Consider the following 25434-nt stretch of genomic DNA (forward strand, 5'->3'; position numbering starts at 1 on the left):
AGTTCTTGTTAATGGAAAGCCAGGAGAGAAGATTATGCCATCAAGAGGGTTGAGGCAAGGGGATCCCCTATCCCCTTACCTGTTTTTATTATGTGCAGAAGGACTTAGCTCCTTGCTAAACTTCTCAGACCAGATAGGGGAGACTAAAGGTGTAACTGTTTCCAGGGGAGGACTAGAGTCAACCATCTACTCTTTGTAGATGATTGCATTTTATTCGGGAGGGCCAAGTATGAGGAATGGGAGAAGATCAAGGGTATTCTCTGGCAGTATGAGAAAGCTTCAGGCTAGTTCATGAATCAAGATAAGACTGCAGTTTTATTTAGCTCTAACACTAAGGAGGAAGAGAAAAGGAAAATCATGCAAAGTGGTGGAGCTGTAATGAGAGGTTCCTATGAATCTTATTTGGGTTTACCTCCAGTTGTGGGAAGCTCCAAGTACAATGCCTTCAGGTGCATCAAAGAAAAAGTATGGAAGAAGATAAACAATTGGAAGAACTCCTTCCTATCTGCAGCAGGGAAAGAAGTGCTGATCAAAGCGGTCCTTCAGGCAGTGCCCACGTATACTATGAGTGTTTTCCAACTCCCAAAGCATCTTTGCAAGGAACTCAATGTCATATTGGGTAAGTTTTGGTGGGGCAATCACCAAGCAGGGAAAGGCATGTAATGGTGTAGCTGGGAAAGAATGGGAAGACAGAAGGAATTAGGGGGGCTGGGCTATAGGGATTTAGAGAGCTTTAACCTGGCTCTCTTGGCCAAACAGGGTTGGAGATTACTTCAAAATGACAAAAGTATGGCTGCAAAGATCATGAAAGAAAAATACTTCAAGGAAAAGTCCCTCTTGACAGCAAAGTTGAGACATAGACCTTCTTACATATGGAGGAGTATGTGGAATGCTATGAAGTTACTAAAAGAGGGCCTGAGATGGAAGTTGGGAAATGGGGAGAAGATCAAGATATAGGGGTGTAGATGGCTTGCCTTACCTTCATCTGGCATGGTGTCGTCACCAGTTAAAATACTAGATAAGGAAGCTTCTGTGTGTGCACTGATGACTGAGCAAGGCAATTGGAATGAGCTTTTAATGAAGAACATTTTCAATGAAGTGGAAGCAGACCATATATGCAGTATGACCCTGAGCAAGATGGGGGTGGAGGATAGAATGATATGGGGACCCTCAAACAAAGGTCTGTTTTCTGTTAAAAGCGCTTATCATCTGGAAAAGGAAAGAAAGCAGGCCATTTGTGGTGGTTTTTCAATGCAAAATGAGAGGAAAAGGAGTTGGGATAGTTTATGGAAGTTAAATGTTCCTGAGAAAATTAAAATTTTCTTTTGGAAAGCAGCAAATGAATTACTGGCTACCAAAAGGAATCTTTTTGCAAGAAAGATTACCAGTAATCCCTCATGTCATATCTGCAAAAGGGAGGAGGAGACAATGATGCATCTTATTTGGCAATGCCCAGCTGCATGTGATGTATGGTCAGAATATTTGAAGAAGATGCAGAAAATGAAGTCAAATGAAGCTGATTTATTGGTTCTATGGGGAAAATTAAGGGACTCACTTGATGAGAATGAACTAGAAGTCACAGCAGCACTTATGAGGGGGTTATGGCTGAGGAGGAATGAAAGCTTTTTTGAGGATAAATTTAAAGCTCCAAATCAGGTTTTCAGAGCAGCAAAGAATGATGTTCTCGAGTTCCAGCAAGCTCAACAGTTGATCAAAGCCAAGGACAGTAGATATGAGGAGGTTAGTAAAAGAACCAAAGGGTGGATAAAACCAAGCTCAGGTTATGTCAAAGTAAACTGGGATGCAGCAGTTAGAAAGAAGGAAAAGAAGGTGCGTATAGGGGTGGTTATGAGAGATGAGGATGGAGACTTCTTAGTGGCAGTTGAAGAACAAAAGCTTCACATAGATTCACCTATGGTAGCAGAGGCATATGCTCTGTGGAGGGCCATGGAAGTGTGCAGAGAGCTTCGGTTGGTTAAGGTGCAGTTTGAAGGGGATGCTCAAGTAGTGGTAAATGCAGTTAACTCGGTTACAGAAGAACTATCTTTCTATGGTAGTCTAATTGAGGATATAAAAATTTTACTAAAGCAAAGGAGTGGATGGTTAGTACAGTATACAAACAGATCCAATAATGAAGTTGCTCATTCATTAGCTAAGGAAAATCTATCTTTACAGACTAGTTTGGTATGGATTGATAACATACCTGATTGCATTAAGCAAATTGTTGATAGTGAGAGTTCATGTAGTGATCAATGATTAATGAAGTCAGTTTTCCTTTCAAAAACAAAAAAAAAAAAGTCAAATGGGAGGCCAACCATCCACACATATGGAGATAAGTAGAGAGACCAAGCCATGCACATATGTACCAATAGCACCTGGTTCGGAAGCAAAAAACGTCAACTCTTGTTCCGACATTGGAGATCATTTTGTTGTCATTGTTGGTATGTTTTTATTTTCCTTACTTATTATTTATTTCACTATGAATGCAGATTTATAAAATACTAACAATGTAACTGAATTCATTTTTGCAAATAGTAATGGAGATCGAGTAAAGAGACCATTGCACTCGATTCGTGACATTTGGCATCTTCTAGAAGGGGAGCGAATTGAAATGGAGCTTAATAATCTTGGTCAACCCATCAAAAAGCAAGACTCAAAAGTGGTAAGGTTTGGTGGTTTGATAGCAAGAAGTAATAAGTTGGTTCTAATAATTTACAAAGATTGGAGGTCGGTGCCTAAAACCATAAAGGAGGAAGCATGGGGTCTTATAAAGGTATGATTTTTTATATTAAAACATTATTATTAATTAAATAGGTATATTTTGAAAATTTTGTTACAAAGCTACTCACTCACTCATTTGTGTATTTTGACGGTAGGGCAAGTTTAAAATTTCCTGATAACAAATTGGATGTATTTAAAAGATTAGAGGTCGGTGCCTAAAACCATAAAGGAGGAAGCATGGGGTCTTATAAAGGTATGATTTTTTATATTAAAACATTATTATTAATTAAATAGGTATAGTTTGAAAATTTTGTTAGAAAGCTACTCACTCACTCATTTGTGTATGTTGACGGTAGGCAAGTTTAAAATTTCCTGATGACAAATTGGATGTATTTAAAAAATTGATACTAAAGGACTTGGGGAAGAAATGGAAAGACTACAAGCATGAATTGAAGAAAAAATTACTTAATGAAAAAGATGTTAAATATTTTAACATGAATATTAATAAACGGATCTTCGATTTTATATGATCTACAATAATAAACAGTAATAAATAAATACATTTCTCCATCAGTTCGATGAAGAATTAGATTTGGCTATGAGGGAAGGATCACCCTAGCAACTTTGCCTCACAAGTGTCTCACGATGGCAAAAGGCACTCTAATATTGTAGGTAAGAACCCTTTAACCCCTCAGTACTATTTATAGATTTCTGACCATCAAGAAATCTAAGAGTTTGTATTTAACTATATTTAGAGATATAGAGTTTTAATCTTATCTCTTAGGATTTTTCTTATCCCGTTATCACTCATATTTTATCTGATAAGTTTGAGGTATTTCAAACTCTATTAAAATGGGTGTGTGGGACATAGAGTTTAAATAAAAACTCTTACATTCTCCCACTTGGCCCATACACCCATAAAATAATATTTTCCATTCATGGGTTATTACAGGAAATTAACCATAGTGCGCAAATTCATTTCCTGAAACTTTCATAGTTTAAAGTACATTACATGAATTCTGTAATATCAATGTTAAACCAACTACTGATGCGAGTCATGACAGTCCTTTGTTATATAATCAAAGAATTCCCTTCCATGTATCACAACACCAGCAACCAATTTTACATGATCTTTAATTGGGATAATTAAGGCTAATACCGTAATGCCTTGGGTTCCAATTCATGTCTGTTGTAGACATTATCTTGTCATCATTCTTCCAAACCATTCAATGTACAAATTATAAGTGGAAAGACAAGAAAACACAAACAAATCAACCATAATAGATATCATTAAGTGTCCAAAATAAAATAAAACATCTACGAGCTTAATAACATGTTTACATCATAAGACCCATTCTGTCAACATGCTCTTTAAACTGCTTTGCTACTAGACCCTTTATTAATGAGTCTGCTACCATAAGCGTAGTACTAACATGTTCTATGGACACTGTTTGTTTCTGTACTTCCTCCTTGACACTTAGGTATTTGAGCTCCATGTGTTTAGCCCCTTTAAAATACCCCTATCATTTTTGGAGAAAAATACTGCAGAGGAATTATCACAATAAATTCTCAGCAGCCTATCTATAGAGTCGACAACTCCAAGCCCTGAGATAAAGTTCCTCAACCATAAACCATGCACTGTGGCCTCAAAGCACGCCACAAACTCAGCCTCCATTGTTGATGAAGCAATGATTGTTTACTTCATACTTTTCCATGAAATCGCTCCACCAGCTAGTAGGAAAATATATCCAGAAGTAGATTTCCTACTATCAGAACAACCGGTAAAATCAGAGTCTGAGTATCTAGTTACCTCTAAGTTGTCAGTTCTCCTAAAGGTAAGCTGGTAATCCTTAGTTCCTTGTAGATATCGCAATACCCTCTTTGCTGCTTTCCAATGAGACATCCTTGGGTTACTCTGGTAACGCCCAAGCATGCCAACTGCAAAACTAATGTCTGGTCTCGTGCAAATATGTGCATATATCAAGCTCCCCACAACCGAATCATAGGGGATTTTTGCCATCTTTTTACGCTCCCACTCAATTTTAGGACATTGTGATAGGCTAAACTTATCACCTTTTGATATCGGAGTATCAAGTGATGAGCGAATTTTCATGTTAAATCTCTCAAGAACTCTTTTTATGTAACTTTTCTAAGACAATCCCAACAGTCCTTGTTTTCGATCCCAGAGGATTTCAATTCCCATCACAAAGGAGGCCTCACTCATATCTTTCATTTCAAAGTTCTTAGATAGAAAACCCTTGGTTTCATAAAGTAAGCCAAGATCACTACCAGCCAACAAGATATCATCAACATACAGGATCAAAAATATAAACTTGCTCCCACTGACCTTTAGATATATACATCGATCAACGATATTTTCTTTAAATCCAAAGGCAGTAATGGTATCATTGAACTTTAAGTACTATTATCGGGAAGCTCGGTTAAGTCTGTATATTGATTTCTTAAGCCTATATACTAGGTGATCTTTGCCCTTTTCTGAGTAGCCCTCTGGCTGCTCCATGTAGACCACTTCATCCAAACTTCTATTTAAAAAAGTTGTTTTCACATCCATCTGGTGTAACTCTAAATCAAAATAAGCCACCAATGCCATAATGATTTTGAAAGAGTCCTTTTTAGATACTGGAGAAAAGGTCTCTTTGTAATCAATGCCTTCTTTCTGAGTGAAACCCTTAGCAACAAGTCTGGCCTTATGTCGTTTGACGTTGCCTTTAGATTCACGTTTGGTCTTAAAGACCCATTTACACCTGACTCTTTTACACCCTTTGCATCTCTCTGGGTAGCCAATAAAGTACCCACTTATTGTTCTGGGATCCAATTTCTTTTCATGAGGGTTGTAAAATCTCGCTTCTACCGGGCAACCCCAAATATGCATGTGTCTTAAACTTGGTGTCCTACCAGTCCATAGCTCAAAAGGAGTTTTTGGAACTGACTTACTAGGAACCCGATTTAAGATATAAGTTGTCGTCTTAATGGCTTTACCCCACAATGATTTGGGTAAGGTAGAATTATTTACCATACTTTTGACCATATCCAATAAAGTCCGATTACGCCTTTCAGCAACACTGTTCTGCTGTGGCGTCCTAGGCATCGTGTACTGTGCAACAATGCTACGTTGTTCAAGAAGCTTGGCAAATAGGCCAAGGTTACGACCCGATTCATCATACTTTTTATAGTATTCTCCACGTCGATCCGACCTGATGATTTTCACCTTTCTATTTAACTGCCTTTCCACCTCCATGAGAAATAGCTCAAGTACTGAAACAAGTTGAGATTTCTCATGTAGTAGATAGATATATTCAAACCGTGAAAAATCATCTATAAAGATGATAAAATACTTTTCTCCACCAAAACATTCAGTGGAGAATGGTCCACATATATCTGTGTGAATTATTTCAAGAAGCTCTTTACTTCTTGTGGCACCTTTCTTAGTATGTTTAGTTTGCTTTCCTTTAATACAATCCACACATACTTCAAGATTAGTAAAATCTAAATACTGAAGTATCCCTTCTTTTACTAATCTCTCTAACCTTTCTTTGGAGATGTGCCCCAATCTCTTATGCCACAAGTCATAAGAATGTTCATTCATCATGTTTCTTTTAGTTCCAATACACATTTCATGATTATGGGTATAGTTATTATGAATAAATGTATTATCGAGACAAAGTCGATAAAGACCATTGGAAAGAAACCCAAAACCAATAGATAAAGAGTCTCTGAACAAATTGAAACTATCATTATGAAATGAAAAGGAATAACCATCAGTGTCTAGTCTAGAAAGGGAAATTAAATTATGCCTCACAAAAGGCACAAAAACTGTGTTATGAAGGTCTAAACAATGACCAGTACTCAAAACTAAATGAAAAATCCCTATGGCCAAAACTTCAGCCTTATTCTCATTTCCCATAAAAATGAATCGCTCACTGGGGCTTGGTGTTTGGCTTGTAAGGTATCCTTGCATGGTTATAGAAACATGAACATTAGCACCTGAATCTAGCCACCAAGAATTAGTAGGAAAATTTACAAGGTTTGATTCAAAACATACAAGGGCAAGAGGCTTACTGACCGGTGCAAAACTGCAAGTGCACAGTATCGTAGTTTTATAGTAAAGTAATAAGAAGAGAATCGTCCTCAGGGATTGGTATCTTACTTTTACCAAATACCAAAATTTTACCAAACTTGATTTTATCTAGAGGAATCACTAAGATTTTTGTAGTTGCAATTTAAACTAAAATCGACTCAAAGAGAAATATGCAAAGGAAATAAAATTGACGTTCGAAGATCAACGTAATGGGGAAGAAAACTTCTAGGAAATCGATTTCACCTAATTCTTCACTATGCTTTTCTCATCCAGCTAACTTAATTTAATTCTCTTTTATCTATTAGCAAATCTCTAATTCATCCAAAAGCCTCTTTTGATAGTCAATTGGAAATGACTCTTGTTTATCAATTCACACAAGAATATGCAAATTTAATAATCAAGAAAGCAATAAGATCAATGATTTAATTACTACATAGATTCATACAAGTCTTTCGATCTCTATACTTACCTATGCTGAAATATTCAAGATCTACCCTATGATTCCCTCTTTCAATAGCAAATCACAGATTAAAAATCATCTAATCAATGGCCAGTTAATTAGAAGCAATAAACTCAGAATAAATCAGATAAACAAATAGAGAATTGCATTAAATTAGCATAGACAATTAAGCATAGTTCGGAAATAGGTTACATCGTTTTCCTAGAATGAAGAAAATTTAGCTCATGCTAGAAATGGAATTCAACATAAACGAATTCACCATAATTGTTCTGAGAAGATTGGAAGAAAATAAACATTAAAAAATCCTCCTTGCAGCCGCAACTCGTCTTCAAAAGCTCAAGGGAACAATTCAACGCTTTTTTCCCGTCCGTGCTCGTGTATGATTCCAACGTACATGCAACAATTGGAATTCCCTCTCCAAAACAGATTATTTGAATCCCTCTAGCTATGTTTTTCTGTCCCAAAAAGTGTTCTCCAGTTAAAAAGTACGGTCATAGAGTGAAAAATCTCTTTTATATCGTCTGACGGTTGAAGACCCTAAATCTGTCAAAATACGATGTTCGCTCGAGCGGGGTGTCGAGCGCATTGAGCATTCGACTCTGCCTGATTTCGCTCGAGCGTCCTATCGAGCGCACGTCGAGCGTTCGACTCTGCCTGATTTCACTCGAGCGGCCAATGTCTCCGCTCGAGCGAACCTTGTTTTATGTGTTTTTATCTGGTAGTGTTTGGGTTTTACTTACCTGCGGTACCATTCGTGGTTCCGTAGCTTTTGGTGCAGAGTTAGAGGACGAAGAGGAGGAGGCTGAGCCCGAGGATGCGGCTCCGCCGGGTTGCTGATGCTATCTTTATATTTGTTTAAAACTGTAGTCGTGTTTTGTAATATTTGTCTATGTACGTTTTAAACAGCTTGTATTACGTTAAGAAAAATTCTGGTACTTAGTTATGACTTTCTTTATCCGCTGCGAGTTTCTCTGTACACATCTGTTGCCTTGCACACACTCGGCACCCGACGATGGGATGGTGACCCAGGTTGTCACCATCCGGACGTCTCAATTTCCCCGTGTTCGGGCGTGGGGATTTTGGGGGCGTCACAGGTGGTATCAGAGCGGTTTGGCTCTGGGTAAAACCACATGTCCCGTAGGTAGTACCAGAATGTTTTTAAAGTTGTGTTTTGAAAATTATGTTAAGTATAGTTATCTTATTTGTTTTATTTGTGTGAGCTTGTTTGTTTGTTTTTATTTATTTAGTTATGTTTTGGCATGCTGGTTTCTTTTGTTTCTTGCTGTGTTGTGCTGTTTTTGTTTTTGTTGGTTTTATGATGGTTTTATTTGTTTTCTTAAAGGAGGGTCAAGAGTAGTGTTGTGACGGGAATATGGGGAGACCAGGGAGACCAAGGAAAAATACTCAGGAACCGCAAGAAAATACCTCCAGAGATGACTCCATAGCCGACGCAATTCGGCAGATGACGGAGTTTATGCAGCAGAGTGCGAGGTCCCAACAGGCAGGGCCTTGGCCACCACAAGGACCTTGGCCACCACAAGGGGGTCCTTGGCCACCATCAGGAGGGCCTTGTCCACCATCAGGAGGACCTTATCCTCCGTCAGGAGAACCTTGTCCGCAACAAGGAGGGTATTGGCCACAACCAGGAGGTCCTTGGCCATATCAGGGAGGGCCTTGGATGTATCCAGGAGGGTCCAGCAGCATGGTGCAGGCCGGATGCACCTATGAGCGCTTCCTAGCGCATCGGACTCCACACTTCGCGGGAAATGAGGATCCAGTTCAGGCTGAAAAATGGATCAAAGATCTGGAGAAGACTTTTGAGGTGTGTGGGTGCACTGAGGCACAACAAGTACTTTACGCCACCTCTTGCAGGGCACTGCTTCTGATTGGTGGGATACCAAGAAGGTGCTGTTGGAATCTGAATTGGGATCTTTCGCTGCGGTGACCTGGCAGCATTTCAAGAAAGAGTTCAACGACCGCTTCTTTCCCGCATCGGTAAGGAAGCAAAAGGCAAGAGAGTTCTCTAATCTGGTCCAAGGGGGCGCGACAGTGGAGCTGTACGCCCGGAGGTTCATAGAACTTGAGCGGTTTGCTCCTCATCTTGTCGCCACTGAGGAGATGCGAGCAGATCGTTTCCAGGAGGGGCTGCGTCAGGACATACGCCGCATGGTGGTCAGCCATCGGATAACCACTTTTCAGGAGTTAGTGGATGTGGCCACCCTTATAGAGAGGGAAAATAATCTGAGTTTGGGCTCCCCTTCAGGGCAAAAGAGGCGGAGTTTTTCTGGTGAAGGAAGCAGCTCGGGTTCGCCTCAGAAGTTTGTTCAGTGGACTGGAACCCGATCTCAAGCATCCTCCAGTGTTCGCATGGGAGGACGTATGCCTGTTTGTGGAGTTTGTAATAGAGCTCATGAGGGCGAGTGTCGGACGAGTAGCGGACCCCAGTGTTATCGGTGCGGCCAAGTGGGGCATATTGCTCGGGATTGCCCCGTTAGAGCTCAAGGAAGCCGTGGAGGTAGACACGGTGGAAGAACCAACCCGAGACAAGCAGTGCAAGCCCGGGTTTATGCTGTCATGCCCGGAGAGGTGGACGATGAGGCACCAGCGACCCATGATGCTGGAGTAATCACAGGTATGGATTAATTTAATTTTTAAGTTGGATTTAATTTTTGGTGCATTTGGTTTCTTCGTTGTTTTTTTTGGATTTCATGGGTTGTGTGTTTGGTTCAGGAAGAGTCCGTTTGTATGAGTTTTATGCTTGTACTTTGTTTGATTCCGGTGCTTCACGATCGTTTGTGTCTTCCACGTTTGCTCGGGTGTGTAACTTGGTCACGGAACCGTTGCCGAAGGCTATGGTAGTGGCGCTACCCGATGGCGAGATGGTGTGGTGTTCCAAGGTTGCTTTGGGATGCCCGTTAAATTTTGAGGGAAGGTTTTTGGATGCTGATCTGGTGGTATTCAAGCTGTTGGGTTTTGATGTCATCCTCGGGATGGATTGGCTATACCGATATTCTGCGACTATTAATTGCAGAAGTCGGACAATTCCAGCTTCCGGATGGTGATTGTCTGGAATTCGCGGGGAGTAGATTAAAAGAAAAGCCGATGATTATATCGGCGATACAGGCAAGAAGAGAGATTGCATGGGGAGCGGATGCATTCTTGGTTCAGATGGTGTCCACGCCGTCTGAGAAGAAGTCCTTGGCAGACATTCCAGTTGTGGAAGAGTTCCCCGATGTGTTCGTGGATGACTTGCCCGGACTACCCCCTGTTCGAGAGATGGAGTTTGTCATAGATTTGGAACCTGGAGCGGCTCCTGTGCATAAAGCTCCTTATCGCATGGCACCGGCTGAATTGAAAGAGTTGAAGACTCAGTTGCAAGAACTGGTAGAGAAGGGATTTATTCAGCCTAGTACGTCGCCGTGGGGTGCACCAGTTCTATTTGTTAAAAAGAAAGATGGAACCCTTCGTATGTGCATTGACTATCGGGAGTTGAACAAGGTGACCATCAAAAATAAATATCCTCTCCCGCGGATAGATGATTTATTTGACCAACTTCAAGGAGCAGCCGTGTTCTCTAAGATTGATCTGAGGTCGGGATACTACCAGCTGAGAATCAGAGACCAGGACGTGCCTAAAACTGCTTTCAGGTCGAGGTATGGGCATTATGAATTTAAGGTGATGCCGTTTGGGTTAGCTAATGCCCCTGCAGCGTTCATGGATTTGATGAATAGGGTGTTTCAACCTTACCTGGATTCCTTTGTGGTAGTATTTATCGATGACATACTGATTTATTCCCGAGATGTTGAAGAGCATGTGTATCATCTTAGTCTGGTACTTGAGAAATTGAGAGAGCACCAGTTGTACGCCAAGCTCAGCAAGTGTGAGTTCTGGTTGGAAGAAGTTAAATTTCTTGGGCATGTAATTTCCCAGGGTGGAGTGGCAGTTGATCCTAGTAAGGTAGAAGCCATTTTGTCATGGCCACGCCCAACTACAGTACGCGAGATCAGGAGTTTCTTGGGGCTCGCCGGTTACTACCGAAGGTTTGTAGAGGGTTTTGCTCGCTTATCCGGACCTCTCACAGCTTTGACTCGGAAGAATACAGAATTTGTTTGGTCAGAGAAATGTGAGAGAAGCTTCCAGGAATTGAAGAACAGGCTGACGACGGCACCAGTGTTAGCACTCCCAGAACCGCATAAGCCGTTTGTAGTCTTCAGTGATGCGTCTAAGTTCGGTTTGGGTTGTGTCCTTATGCAGGAAGGACGGGTTGTAGCCTATGCATCTCGTCAGCTTAAGGACCATGAGAAGAATTATCCGACGCATGATCTAGAGTTGGCTGCGATTGTTTTTGCACTCAAGATCTGGCGGCATTTCTTGTATGGGGAAGCTTGTGAGTTATTTACTGATCATAAGAGCTTGAAGCATTTGTTTTCCCAGAAAAATTTGAATATGAGGCAGAGGCGTTGGCTAGAGCTAATCAGTGACTATCAGTGTGAGATCAAGTACCACCCGGGGAAGGCTAACATAGTTGCTGATGCTTTGAGCCGGAAGTCTCATTTGGAGGATGAAGCCGAACCGTCAGAAATGGATTCGTTACTTTATGGGATGAGAAGGCTCCTTATAGAAAGTTCGCAGCAAGTAGAGATTTTGTCTTTAGTTCTGGACATTCGGGTAATAGATTTTGAAGAATTGAAAGCTCTCCAAAGAAAGGATCAGAAGCTGCTGAACATCAGGAAAAGAGTCCAAAAATCTCGAGGGCCGTTGCATTATAGCATGGATAGTGATGGGGTACTTCGGTTCCGAGATCGCAGAGTGGTCCCGAAGGACTCGGATTTCAAAGAACGAATCATGGCGGAAGCTCATGCGGCCCCGTATTCAGTTCATCCCGGCAGTACAAAGATGTATCGTGACTTGAAGAAAAATTACTGGTGGGATGGAATGAAGAAGGACGTTGCCTTATATGTGGAGAAATGCCACACGTGTCGTCAGGTAAAGGCTGAGCATCAGAGACCTGCAGGCATGCTCCAACCCCTCCCTATACCTGAGTGGAAGTGGGATGACATCACGATGGACTTCGTAGTGGGTTTGCCGAGAACGCCTAGTGGGAAGAACTCTGTTTGGGTGATCGTGGACCGGTTAACGAAGAGTGCTCATTTTCTGCCTGTTAACAACACCGACTCTTTGGGTAAGTTGACCCGTTTGTATGTCAAGGAGATAGTGCGGCTACATGGCATACCAAAGACTATAGTGTCGGATCGAGACCCGAGGTTCACATCGCAGTTGTGGAAGAGTTTGCAGGCAGCTTTGGGTACTAAGTTGAAGTTCAGCACTGCTTATCACCCGCAGACAGACGGCCAGTCAGAACGCACCATTCAGACTCTGGAAGACATGCTGCGAGCATGTGTCCTGGAATTCCAAGGAAGTTGGGAAAATCACTTGCCGCTCATTGAGTTTGCCTACAATAACAGCTACCATGCGACCATTCAGATGGCTCCCTATGAAGCTCTTTATGGGAGAAAGTGTAGGTTGCCCTTGTGTTGGGATGAAGTTGGGGAGAGTAGGGTAATTGGACCCGAAATAATTCAGGAAATGCAAAGCCAAGTCCGGATCATTAGAGATAAAATGGCGGCAGCTCAGAGTCGCCAGAAAAGCTACGCTGATACCAGGAGGAGAGAATTGTCATTTGAAGTTGGTGATTGGGTTTATCTTAAAGTCTCTCCCATGAGAGGTGTTAAGCGTTTTGGTAAGAAAAGGAAACTAAATCCGAGGTATGTCGGCCCTTTTCAGATTCTGGAGAGAGTAGGGTCCGTCGCCTATAGAGTTGCCTTGCCAGATTATTTCGGGGATGTTCATGATGTCTTCCACGTATCATCCCTGAAGAAGAGCTTTGGGCAGCAAGAGCCTTGCTTCATCGACCCAGCAGGTATTCAGTTGCAACCGGATCTCACTTACGAAGTTGTTCCGTCGCAGATTTTGGATTGGAAGGAGCAACAGTTGAGGTCCAAGGCGATACCTTTAGTTAAAGTGGCTTGGGGAGATCCGTTAGCTCAAGACTTCTCTTGGGAGCGAGCAGCGGACATGAGGGAGCAGTACCCGTATTTGTTTGAATGAAGAAGGTATGTATCTTGTTTTTTTTTATCACAGTTGGCTTATGTACGTTTGTGTGGCTTGGTTTAAGTTGGTGGTGATCTTGCAATTTCGAGGACGAAATTGTTTTTAAGGAGGGGAGGATGTGATGACCCGTTTTGAGTGTATTTTCGCTGAAATATTTGTTTTTATTTTAATTAATATATTAGCTATTTATTTTAATTTATTTGCGTTTTAAAAATTGGGTTTTTAATTTAATTTAGTTTATTTGATGTTGTGTTTTTTTTTTAGTTGTTTTGTGGTTTTTAATCTTTTTGGCGAGTTAGTTTTGCTTCCCGAAAAGAGGATTGGACCTCATCTTTTCCCTACATCTTTTTCCTTTTTCCTCTTTTTCCTTTTTCTTTTCCCTTCTTTTCCTTTTTCCTTCTTTTTCTTTTTTTTCTTTTCTTTCTCTCCTCTCCCGCTCGACCGAACCCCCCCGTGCTCTCTCTCTCTCTCCTCCCTCTCCCCCGCGTCGTCTCTCTCTCTCCTCCAGCCCAGCGCCGTCCGGCCACCAACCGGACCCCCACCGGTCCCAAAAGTTCCCCCTCCCTCCGGCGCACCACCCCTCCGAAAGCCACCCCCAACCGGCCGGCCATTTGGCCGGAAAAAGCCCAACAAACACCCACGGATTTCACTCCGATCCGCCGCCGTCGCTCCACCTCCGGCCACCATTTCTTCACCACTTCATCACCGGCCTCTTGCCGTCCTAACCCACCCATTTCCGGCCTCCAACGACCACCGGAGCAGCTCCCACGAGCTTGTTTTCCGATTTGCTCTTTTTGGCCATTTCCGGCCATTCCGCCGCCACCCACGGCCGTCCGTCACTTCCTTTAGCTTCACAACCATCCCTTGACCATCCCCCATCAATCTCGTGTCCTAGTTTGTCCCCGTTCAAAAGTGGGTTTTTCAGACCCACGGCCACAGTGAATTTTCACTGTGACGTTGCTGTTTTTCCGCCGCTTGCAACGCCGCTTGTTTTCTAAAATTGCCGTATAGCGCTGTAAGTATTTTCCAAACCCTATTTTCAGATTTTAATATATATTGCTCGTTCAAATATTTTACTGTTGTTGGTTGTTGATTCCGGACTGAGTCCGAGGAGTTTCGGGGGTCGGATGGATGGAGGACGGAGTTGTCTGTTTAATTGTTTATGTTGGTTGGTTATTTTATCATGCATTGATTTGGCATTTCATGGTGCATGCATGTGTGTTTTTGTTCACGTGTGAAAAGCCTGTGTATTGGCGTGAGTGGTTTTACGGGTGCGTGTGTATCACGAGCCCAAGCCGGGATGGGTTATTATCTCGGTGGCGCTCCTCTGGTCACTCGGGAGCGGAATAAACTGAGTGATGTCCCCTGAGTTGTCGAGAGAGACGACGGGAGCGGGGCTAGGGGATGCTTGGCTACGAACGCGCCGGGCGCGGAACCGGGCATCGCCCTACTCACCGACTCCGTGGCCCTTCGCTGGCGAGGGCTAGAGGATGCTTGGCTACGCACGCGCGGGAGGCGCGGAACTGGGCATCGCTCGTTAGGTGTCACATGCGTGGTGGTACTCTACGGTGTGACACTGGAGCCAGGGTGTGCGGATGACCCCTAGGGGAGGTCATGGTGCATACGGTTAAAATTGGATAATGGTTTATGAGGCCAAATGGGACTTTTGGCGTGGGCCAGATGGACTTCTGGCGAGATATTGGGCCAAATGGACTTTTGGCGGCCAAATGTGACTTTTGGCGTGTTTTTCAGAAAGGATATGCTTTTGGGCCAAATGGGTTTTTTGGCGTGTGTGGAAAACTTGGGTTTTTGTGGGCTTTGTGCATTGGGCATGTTTCATGCATCTTGTATGAGTTTTATGTGTTTTTATCTGGTAGTGTTTGGGTTTTACTTACCTGCGGTACCATTCGTGGTTCCGTAGCTTTTGGTGCAGAGTTAGAGGACGAAGAGGAGGAGGCTGAGCCCGAGGATGCGGCTCCGCCGGGTTGCTGATGCTATCTTTATATTTGTTTAAAACTGTAGTCGTGTTTTGTAATATTTGTCTATGTACGTTTTAAACAGCTTGTATTACGTTAAGAAAAATTCTGGTACTTAGTTATGACTTTCTTTATCCGCTGCGAGTTTCTCTGTACACATCTGTTGCCTTGCACACACTCGGCACCCGACGATGGGATGGTGACCCGGGTTGTCACCATCCGGACGTCTCAATTTCCCCGTGTTCGGGCGTGGGGATTTTGGGGGCGTCACATGAGGTGTGGTGGTTTTGGACTTGTAAGGGATGAGTCCAAGTCAAGGACCCCAAAGGTGAATCTGACTCGCTCAACCCACTCAAAAAAATTAGAGCCATTCAAAACAGGAACTGATAAAATTTGTGAATGTAATGATGTCGGTACATTTACTGCAAGAAAATATTTGTCACATAATGTTTTGAGTTAGACACTTATAAACAATCAGAATTTAAATAATTGAACTAGTAGTGTCATCAAAACCCTCCTTTGGGAGTAGATCTTAATACACAAAGTGTTCTCACCAATATTAAATTCTGTGGATGAACTAAGTGTATCATCAGAATTCTCCTTTGGGAGTAAACTCTGACATACAAATTGTTCCCTCCAATTTTTCTTTGATGGATGAACTAGTTGTGTCATCAAAACCCTCCTTTGGGAGTAGATCTTGATACACAAAGTGTTCACTCCAACCTTAATTTGATAAATAAACTAGTAGTGTCATCAAGATTCTCCTTTAGGAGTAGATCTTGACACACAAAATTGTCCACTCTATCATATCCACCTTACTATGGATTTTAATGATTGTCCACCAAAATTTAAGAAAATCTTGTACTTTTGGGCAACCAAGTTTTTCTTTAATTTTGATGTGAATCATTTATCCATATTGGATAAACAATTATATATAGCATAATAATAAGAGCCAATTCATACATGTATATAAAATTTATGTATGTAATAATAACATGCACATGACATTTAATAAAATTTAATACATGTATTTAACAATAGTAACATGCATATAAATTTATCAATAATAAAATTTTCATACATGTAAATAACCATAATAACATGTATATATAAATAAATGAATAAATAAATTTTGAATTTTTTTAATAATATTAAAATAAATAAATAAATCATCTGACCGGGCCGGGTCTGAACCGGACCGGTTCAGCAGGGCTGAGACCCGGATAGGTTCACTGATCAGACTCCAGTTGGGTCTAGGCCAGAACCCATTGCACAGCCCACATAAATAATCATTTCCCTCGGGCGGGGCTAGAACTCAAGGCCCAATCAGTTTTACCCATCTACTAATGGTTTCTAAACAAATTAAAACAATTGGACTGGGCCAAGGCCCACGGCCCAAACCCATTACACACTAGATGAACCGGACCGATTCAGCAGGGCTGAGACCCGGATAGGTTCACTGATCAGACTCCAGTTGGGTCTGGGCCAGAACCCATTGCACAGCCCACATAAATAATCATTTCCCTCAAGCTGGGCTAGAACTCAAGGCCCAATCAGTTTTACCCATCTACTAATGGTTTCTAAACAAATTAAAACAATTGGACTGGGCCAAGGCCCACGGCCCAAACCCATTACACACTAGATGAAAACCTAACAATAAATCTTGTTCTTCTTCCTCAGATGCACAGCACCGTTTCCCACAATAAGCAAACAGTGCCGTATTCCACACAGGCAAACACAATGCCTCCATGGTATCTTCAAAGGTGGTCCTTGCCAGCGAGGAGGAGAACGGCAAAGCATTCCCAGCCTGTACCCGCCGCTGAGGTCCACCTCCTCTCCATTTTTTTTTATTAACCACAGAAACACCTTGGCAATGGGCTTTGGAGCACTCTGCCGCTGTTATAGAGATGCCGGCGAAGAGGTTCTCAGCCTCCTCGTGGCACCAACCTCCCTTTTCCTTTTTTTTTTAATCAGCTCTTACCCCACCTTTAAGGCCACCATACATCCCACCGGTAGGGATTTCGGCCATAACATATAGCGGCTTTCAGCTTCGTTTCTTACGTTTCCAAAGAAGAAACCTTCAACTTTCTCCATCATAACATAGTATACAAATATAAAAGCAAATATGAAATAACATGCATAAGCATATGCACAATACATCAAGGGTCAAGGAAGAAAACAGAAAACGCAAAACCCAAAAATATATACATATTTGTACTGCGTTGATCACCATGAAGAACAAAATAAATAAAAAAGAATTTTATCATAATTTGTCTTTCAGATAAAATTACAATAATACCTAAATACATTTTCACTTTATATTTTATTGAGATTATAAAAATCTATAACCTGAAGCTCTGATACCATATGTTAAATATTTTAACATGAATATTAATAAACGGATCTTTGATTTTATATGATCTAAAATAATATGCAGTAATAAATAAATACATACTTTTCTCCATCAGTTGATGAAGAATTAGATTTGGCTATGAGGAAATGATCACCATAGCAACTTTGCCTCACAAGTGTCTCACGATAGCAAAAGGCACTCTAATGTTGTAGGTGAGAACCTTTTAACCCCTCAGTACTATTTATAGATTTCTGACCATCAAGAAATCTAAGAGTTTGTATCTGACTATAATTAGAGATATAGAGTTTTAATCTTATCTCTTAGGATTTTTCTTATCCTGTTATCACTCATCTTTTATCTGATAAGTTTGAGCTTTTTCAAACTCTATTAAGATGGGTGTGTAGGACATAGAGTTTAAATAAAAACTCTTACAAAAGACACCTCTGCAGCACAAGTTGTGGCAAGGGCAAGTCCTGATATGGTGGACTTAGAGCAACTAGCAGAGTTGGCCAATCTTTGGTTCGATCAAGAATATATGGTAACAATGCGTGCATTTCTGTTATAGATTTATAAAGTCAACCAAATAGTTATTTTCATAATTCTCATAATCTTTGTGATGTTGTAGTCAAAATGTAATAAAAACAAAGAGTGTCGTAAGAAGCAAGTGATTGTTGATAGCAGAGAATCAAAAAATTTAGCAAGATATGCCCATGATGTGATATTTATTTAATTAATATTTAGTTACTGTTGAATATTTGTTAGTTCTTTATTTTTGATATATGCGTTTAATCTAAAATACTAGACGCAGAAAAAATCAACTGGGACATTGCCAACTCGAGCCTAGTTGTTTGTCCAGACCCATAAGAAAAAGGATGGCACAGACTACAATGATGACATAAGAAAAAAAGTGGTATGTTTATTTTTAAATTTATTACTATTTAATTTTAATGGATTTATAAAAGATGAAAGATATATAATGTGTATTTTTTATTATCTATTATAGGTTGAGATGGAGGAACTTTTAACACATGATACAAATTCTATAGAAATGGGGTCTGGAGGAACCATGACTTGGGCATCAGATAATGTTTATTTGAAAGTTATAGGACCAGAAAGGCCTGGACGTGTGTGCGGTTTGGGGTTTGGGCCAACTCCTACAAGACAAACTTGTCAACATTTACGATCAACGTCAAGCCAAGAAGATAGTATATCAAAGGAAGAGTTTGATAGAATGCGGAATGAATTAACTGAATTGCGGAACTTAGTAAACACATTTGTGCATGCAAAGGTGAGCACCCCACACACGCTTAGTTCATATCAATCAACTGTATTTTGGAATTTTTGAACCCTCATTTGAATTTATATTCAGGCTTCAGGAAAAAAGCAAAAAGAGAATGAAGAGGAAGAGATAGATGAAGAAGAAGAAAATGCTGAAGAGGAAGATGAAGAAGAAGAATAGAACAATGAGGACGATGATTCGGGGGATCATAAATGAGACTATAATTTAGACTATATTTATGGTTATGCCATATATCGACATTTGTTATGTTTTACTAAGTTGGAATAGGATGGATTATAAAAGGAGAAGTGCTGGATTATGAAATATTGTGAATCTTAGTATGATGTTTAACATATTTTGTTATAATGTTCGCAAGCACCACATTCTTTTCTAAAAAAGAATAAATATGAGATCCATATTAAAAGATTAAATTTTAAATAATAAACTCTATTTTTTTCAAAAGGAATATTGTACGACACTTGCACAATTTTTGGGAGAATTTTCATATCTTTTAAATAAGTTTATTTTATTTTATTTTATTTATTTTACTACCAAGTGCGTTTATAATAGTCTTCACCATTGAAACTATATATTAATACCAGCATAACAATATATACGCCGGGGCATTTATAAATTACCAACGTTTCATTGATCAATTTTTGACATTTTATAAATGCCACCAATGTATATAATTATTTCCGGTGTAACAATATAAACGCCGGAAAACTACTAATTTACTAGCATAAAATTAATCAATGGTCAACATTTGTTTAAACGATATAAACGCCAAATAACTCAAAAATTTACTGGCGTAAACTCTATCAATTGTCGACGTTTTCTGAAATGCTGTTGATTCTATATATTATTACTGGTGGCCAGTATACTATAAATGCCAACAAATACGGTTAATATAATGGCGTATAATTAATAAATTTTTGGCGTTTATTTAAACACCACCAAAAACATATATTATGACCGGTGTAACAATATAAACTCCGGGAAACTATTAATTTCCCGGCGGATCATTACTATATTGACGGCGTTGTTATAAATGCCAGGAATCTCACAAATTTACCTGGGGTAACATTTAGCACCATTAAATTTATAAATTTACCGGCGCATATACACAAACGCCACGCATATAAACGTCACCAATACCTCATTTTTTTGTAGTGGAAGGAAACCTCAAGTGAAGATAAGAATGGTGGCCACACCCTGATCAAGAAGCAATATCAAGAAGAATACCCATATCTGCTCCCATTTGGAACCTCGCGATCGACCAAACCCCTATCTCCTCCTCTGCCCTTGTCTGGAGCGTTTGGGTTATGTGGGATTCAATTCTTGATCAAAACATTTTAAAAAATATTGACCAAAGCAAGTAGTACCTCCTCATGGGCTACCTTCTTTTCGTTAGAACTCTTGAAGCCATACCTTTCCCTGCTTTTACATCTTATTTTGCATGTCATCCTCGTTCGTTCATTGGTTCCTTGCTTCCCCCTATTAGACTCCACTATTCCTTCTTTGTCCATTCAAGGAATCTATTCAAGTGAAAATTCTCCACAAGATTCTAATTATTTTCTTCCAAGTAGCGTTCCTCTCTTACGTATACATTGAATAGGCAACTCCTTAATTACGTATATAATGTTCCAAGGAGTAGTACTCAGATTTTACAGTAAATGATTAGTATGCATGATCCTTGTTTCTCCTTTGTACGTAGTCAGCAACTTACCATTCAATCAACCATATATATATATATATATTAAGCCAATGAAAAATATGGCAACAACATGTACGTACAGCCTGCTATTCTTTTTTATTTTACTAGCCATTTTTTATGTGGCAAATACATTTGTTGACCGTTAGCAATATATCATATCATTTCAAATTAAAGACGTACGTATTGAAGCTAGCTAGCTTAGCTTGTGAGAACTTCTTCGCGAATATCACCATATTTAAGCGAAACTAATATTTTTTCCAAACGTATTAATGCAGTACTTCTCTGGCCTTGGCTATATATATATATATATATATAAGGCCTTCCAATATTGTTGATCTCCAAGGCAAAGCTACCATTTTTACCGATCTCGATCGATATTCGTTTCCTACCTGCCTGGCCTTGATACCATGGCTTCTGACCTGATCTTCCACAATACCCTGGCTCTCTTTCTTTTCTTCACCGCCAATCTTTTGCTATGTTTTGTTCCTTCCATATCGGAGCTTCAGCGCGTAAGACACCCCGCCAAAGCCGATGGGTCTCTAAGCTTTTTGGTTGTGGGAGATTGGGGTAGAAGAGGACTCTTCAACCAATCACAAGTCGCTCTTCAGGTAAAAAGCTAGCTCTTCTTCTCCATCATCATCTTTAAACTTTTCAGTGTTCATGTATCAATTATGATCATTTCTCTGTAACCATCAATATATTATATATGATCGTTGTGTGGAAAGCGCACATATTTACATGCAGGTATGTTTGCATATAGAAGTGTATATACAATACAAGATAAGTGGGCTTTATTGTGACCAAGATTTAGTGAAATAGTCATTTTTGTCATTAAATCTTAATCACAAAAGTTCACTTCTCTTATAATGATATCTGAAATTATGTTAATATTTCACAACGCTAATGTTAATGACGACAATATATATATTTGCAAAGCATTATGCTAAACAAAGTTTTTATATAGTTATAAAGAAAGCTCATGCAAGCGGCTGTATCCATACATTTTAGAGAAATAATATTTGTAATTGTATAGTGTATTAGTATTACATAATTATTTAAAAAAAAATACGTGATCCATATGAGAAAAAAGAAAAAAATTATTATTATTTTTCTTATCCAAGCACATCAATAGGCGCATTATTGATCATTACCCTAGAGTACCTTATCAAGAACCTGATTTTGGTTGTTGTTCGGGATAAGGACTGGTAGATGGTATGAGAATATTAATAAAATATTTGTCGATTATCTTTTTTTTAATAATATATAATAATCTGAGAATGTGTAGAGTTTTATTTTTATTTTTATTTTTTAAGTTAGTCTCACATAAAGATACCAGAAAGAGAACACGCATGCATCTGGGCCAGAACGCAACTGAGGAAGAGGCCTGAACAGTGTATGTGGGTCAAATTAGAAGCAATACGGGAATTATTTAGGCTTTCATTTATTGCTTTTGCATTAGCTGTGACGTGGGGAGGATGAAATGAAAACCCACGTCTTCAATTCTTGGTAGATATATGCTATATTATTACGAATACTCGATATCCTTAGATATTTTAATGGCATATTCCAAATTGAACATTGGCATATCCCAAGCACAAATACCAACTTACCAAGACATCACATGCATATTCCTCATCAATCCTCTTCAGAATTTGTACGCATCGATGTCGATTTCACAAAAATCTTTCTCACACTTGCCACGTTTCCGACAAAAATTATTTCCATGGAAGAAAAATCAGATAGTGATTTTACAGAAAATTTGACTTCTTCAAAAGAAATAAATTATAAGTAATGCTACAATAATGTATAAGAATCATGCAGTCGTTTTGAAAAAGAGTAAAGTCTATTATTAAAAAATTAAGTTTTATTTTTTTTATGCGGGTCCTGTATTTTTTTTTTAAATAATTATGTAATGCTTATACAATTATAATGTAATAATCATTTCTCAACTAAATAATTAGATGGACACAAAATCAATTTTTACGTAAGGTACTCCACACATAATTGTCCGAAAATTCTATAAAGGCAACATCAAATATTGTAGAGTTTATGATTAATTTTGTCTTTCTAAAAGCTATTTTAATTTTTCTTTTTGAGTTGTTAATGAATTTTTGCAATTATTGTAGATGGGAGTTGTGGCAGAGAAACTAGACGTCGACTTCGTCATCTCAACCGGGGACAACTTTTATGAGGACGGTTTGAAAGGTGTGCTTGATCCCGAATTTAATGCATCCTTTATCAATATCTACACCTACCCCAGCTTGCAGAAACAATGGTACACCGGTAATTATTTATATTTCATCAAGCATTTACTTCTCATACAATTAATTGTACAAATACGCTTAATTAATTACCACAATCTGAATCCCATTATTAATGTTTTTTTTTTTTTTTGTCTTTTTTTTTTTGTATTTTGTGGCAGTTTTGGGCAACCACGATTATAGGGGCAATGTAGAGGCACAATTGAGTCCCATCCTCAGAGAAATGGACCCTAGATGGCTGTGCATGAGGTCTTTTATTGTCAGCACAGGTAAAAAGATACCCTTCTTCATCAGTTTTCTGTACACATTTTTACTTAGAAATTAAGAAAAGTCTGGTTTTTTTTTTCTTCTTCTTCTTCTTCTTTTGGTGCAGAATTTACAGAGTTTTTCCTCGTAGACACAACTCCATTCGTTGATGAGTATTTTACCCAACCAAAGAACAGCACCTACGATTGGAAAGGTGTGCTACCACGAGAGGACTATCTATCAAACCTCTTGAAGGTAATTTAATTGTCTCGATTAAGAGATGAAATGATTTTAAATGAAAGTTATGAATTAAATAAAATAATATTATAATATTATTATTATTTTAAAATTTAAAAAAATTAAATTGAAAAAATAAACTCTTTTAAATTATTGTATAACTCATTTTACAATCAATCAATACCAACATGTCATCATACAATTAATATAGAGTCGTATGATGTAAAAATTCGTAAGATAATCATTTTTCAAATTAAATTGACAATCTACAATGAGAGCTAGCCCGTCCACTATATCAAAATAAACTTTATATACAATTGAAGTTATGATCGGTAGCTTGGTATTTGGTTTTGCTATAGGATTTGGATTCAGCATTAAGGGATTCCAGTGCAAAATGGAAGATTGTGGTGGGTCATCATACAATCAAAAGCGCTGGGCAGCATGGTGTAACAAAAGAGCTTGAAGAGCATCTTCTCCCAATCCTGCTGGTAATTTCCAAATATTCATATCAAATTCATCCGGCCAGTTGCATGCAAATCAGGATTATTGATAAAATATATATATATATATATATTGTTAAGATGGGGTTGATAATTTCTAATTAATACCCATTATATATTTCAGGCAAATAACGTGGACATGTACATGAATGGCCATGATCACTGCCTGGAGCACATTACTATCGCCAACAAGTAATTTAAATATATAGTCTTTTAAATATTTTTATATTTTTCTAAATTTTATCATCTTTTATTTGATTATTGATGTGATGTATTTTAAATAGTTTTATGTGTAACTTACGTATGCGAATTAAAATATTATAATGAAAAATATTATTATCTATTATAAATATAGTACCTGAATTAAAATCTTAATTTCCTTAAATTTCTAACTTGGATATATGCATGGTTTCAGTGGCAGTCAAACCCAATTTCTAACCAGTGGAGGAGGTTCAAAGGCATGGAGAGGTGACATTCAGAAGTGGAATCCAGAGGAACTGAAGCTATATTATGATGGACAGGGCTTTATGTCACTGCAAATGACTCCCACCAATGCGGATATTGTGTTTTATGATGTCTTTGGAAATGTTCTACACAAATGGAGCATTTCCAAGGACCTTGATGCAGCCATATAGAGACAAAAAAAAACCATGCTAGAGGCATACAAAATATAGCATTAAAGTGTGGAACTTCAAGGTCAAATCCTTGGGGGAAAAAAACTGTTCATAAGGCTTATTTGTATGAGAAAAAAATAAACACTTTAAGCTTAAATATATTCACGAGATTCTATTCGTTTGTATCAATTAAAAACTTAAAAACACAGGTTCAAGTTTCCTCCATAAGTACCTCCTTGTACCTTTCTATACCTTAGTTTCATTAGTGGGGTTTGGACACTTTGCAAGAAGATGTGGTGCGGCTGAATTTGAGAAGGTAGGTGGGAATCATGGTTGTTTTCAGGGAGAAGATTCAATTTGGATTGGCTTTAATTTATCAATTTTTTAAAATTTTTAATTGCCGAGAGAAAAAATGGATTGTTCTTCTTAAGAGAAATTGTATTTGCAGTTATATAGTGTGCAAGTGTCATGCACTAATTCTTTTAAAGAAAGTAAGTAAATACGGGACTTATATGATCATGGGAAGAGTGACAGATGCCTAGAAAAGTTTGATGTAACGTATGAAAGAGTATTTTTGTAAAAGGACTTTTAATTTTAAACTTTGAAACTTTCATATCTTGTGAAGGAAATGGAGAAAGTTTTAAAAGAGTCAGTAATTCCCATCTCATTTTCTAAAGTCTCACCACAAGGACGGGTGTTACAGATCTCAACCATCCATTTGCCCCTGGACTTGAAGAATGGTAGAGATCGAGTGACTGCTTGGACATGGCATGCACATTCCTACGGCCTGCCTTGGGTCCAATCACGCAGTCCTTTCCTTAGTTAGGGTCTCCCACATGGTGCTAGACCATACCTATAAG

General features: G+C 39.1%; 2 protein-coding genes across 2 annotated transcripts; both read left to right on the plus strand.

Moving 5' to 3' along the window:
* The first annotated feature begins 291 nt into the window (after positions 1–291).
* Positions 292–663, plus strand: LOC122312655. The gene has a single exon (XM_043127315.1). It carries the CDS (start codon positions 292–294, stop codon positions 661–663), a length of 372 nt encoding a protein of 123 aa, XP_042983249.1.
* Positions 664–20935: 20272 nt separating this feature from the next.
* On the plus strand, positions 20936–24799 carry LOC122313777 (purple acid phosphatase 7-like). Its single transcript, XM_043128999.1, has 7 exons — positions 20936–21324; positions 22843–22999; positions 23139–23246; positions 23351–23478; positions 23820–23948; positions 24085–24152; positions 24376–24799. Exons 1-7 carry the CDS (start codon positions 21124–21126, stop codon positions 24593–24595), a joined length of 1011 nt encoding a protein of 336 aa, XP_042984933.1. The 5' UTR covers positions 20936–21123; the 3' UTR covers positions 24596–24799.
* Positions 24800–25434: the final 635 nt, after the last annotated feature.

Source organism: Carya illinoinensis, chromosome 6 (genome assembly GCF_018687715.1).
Source record: "Carya illinoinensis cultivar Pawnee chromosome 6, C.illinoinensisPawnee_v1, whole genome shotgun sequence".
NCBI classification, from domain to species: domain Eukaryota; kingdom Viridiplantae; phylum Streptophyta; class Magnoliopsida; order Fagales; family Juglandaceae; genus Carya; species Carya illinoinensis.